General features: G+C 53.2%; 1 protein-coding gene across 1 annotated transcript in view; it reads left to right on the top strand.

The window, feature by feature from the left end:
- Positions 1 to 868: 868 nt before the first annotated feature.
- INSL5 (insulin like 5) overlaps positions 869 to 1,120 on the top strand; it is a 2,029-nt gene continuing 1,777 nt past the window's right edge. Inside the window, exon 1 of the mRNA XM_005429534.1 lies at positions 869 to 1,031. Within this exon, the coding sequence (XP_005429591.1) occupies positions 869 to 1,031 (163 nt within the window). The remainder of the gene's footprint in view (positions 1,032 to 1,120) is intronic.

Here is a 1,120-nt window from a genome sequence, read left to right as displayed (position 1 = left end):
CCTGTAAACTTTATAGTGCTGGAAAATCCTTGTGGTGCTAGGAAAGGCTCAAGATCTCCAAAGTTCCTCATGTATTTTGTTCTTAAACATGGAATTTCTGACCATATAACCCAGAAATTTCCTCCTGGAGGCATTTTATTGCAAGGATTTTTTTATAGAAACGTAAATACACTGAAGCCAACGTTAGGAACCAGTAAGTCAGAACCAAGCTCTGTTCCCAGAGCAGAGACCGAGCTCCATGTGCTGCAGGATCATGTCCTGTCTCTTGGCACACTGGGAATCCTGGCTGGGATAGCAATATATGGCACAAACCCCTCTGGAGTGGATTTTCTCAGCAGTGCTTGGCACTGGCAGGGTTTCCCCACAAGCATCCACAGTTAGCAGTGGCCAAGGTGGGGAATGAAGAGGTGCATGATGCAGATATCATGGGGAGGAGCTCATTCCATTTTTCTTTGGGATCACCAACACAAAAAGATCCCAGCCAGGACTGGGCATCAGGCTGTGTGGGGAACACAGACACCAAACCCACTGAGGACAAATCCCATCACAAACACCCTTTTGTTCCGGCAGAACACACATTAACTGCATCCACCCAAGCCATATCCCATAAACTGTCACACCTCGGGTGTTCCCAGTAAAGCAGCTACGTACAGAAATCTTTCATACCTGACTGAGATCCCAAAGCACTTCAAACATGACCAGAAACAAGCAGTTTATTTGTTTTTAGCAAACACTGCCACCCTCAGAGTGAGCTGTTGCCCAGTGGAGTGGACAGACCGTCAGTATAAATGGGAAAGCTCCAGCAGAATTCCCCACCTCATCCCTCCAGCCCTGCCCACGCCCAGCTGGGTAGCACCACGTTGGCAGCATGAGGGGCGCGCTGCTGGCTCTGGGCTGCCTTGTTCTCCTGCTCCTGGCACGGGAAGGGACAGGGGAAGGGAGCAAGGTGAGGCTCTGCGGGAGAGACTTCATCAGAGCCGTGGTGTTCACCTGCGGCGGCTCGCGCTGGAGAAGGGACCGCGACCTGCGGGGTGAGTACGGCCACGGCACCCGGCCTGCCCTGCCCTCCCTGCTGCACCATCCCACGGGATCCCAGGGCATCCCAGGGGGCTGCCCCGCC

The sequence above is a fragment of the Geospiza fortis genome, unplaced genomic scaffold, assembly GCF_000277835.1.
Source record: "Geospiza fortis unplaced genomic scaffold, GeoFor_1.0 scaffold69, whole genome shotgun sequence".
NCBI classification, from domain to species: domain Eukaryota; kingdom Metazoa; phylum Chordata; class Aves; order Passeriformes; family Thraupidae; genus Geospiza; species Geospiza fortis.
This window is presented reverse-complemented; position numbering and strand designations above follow the sequence as displayed.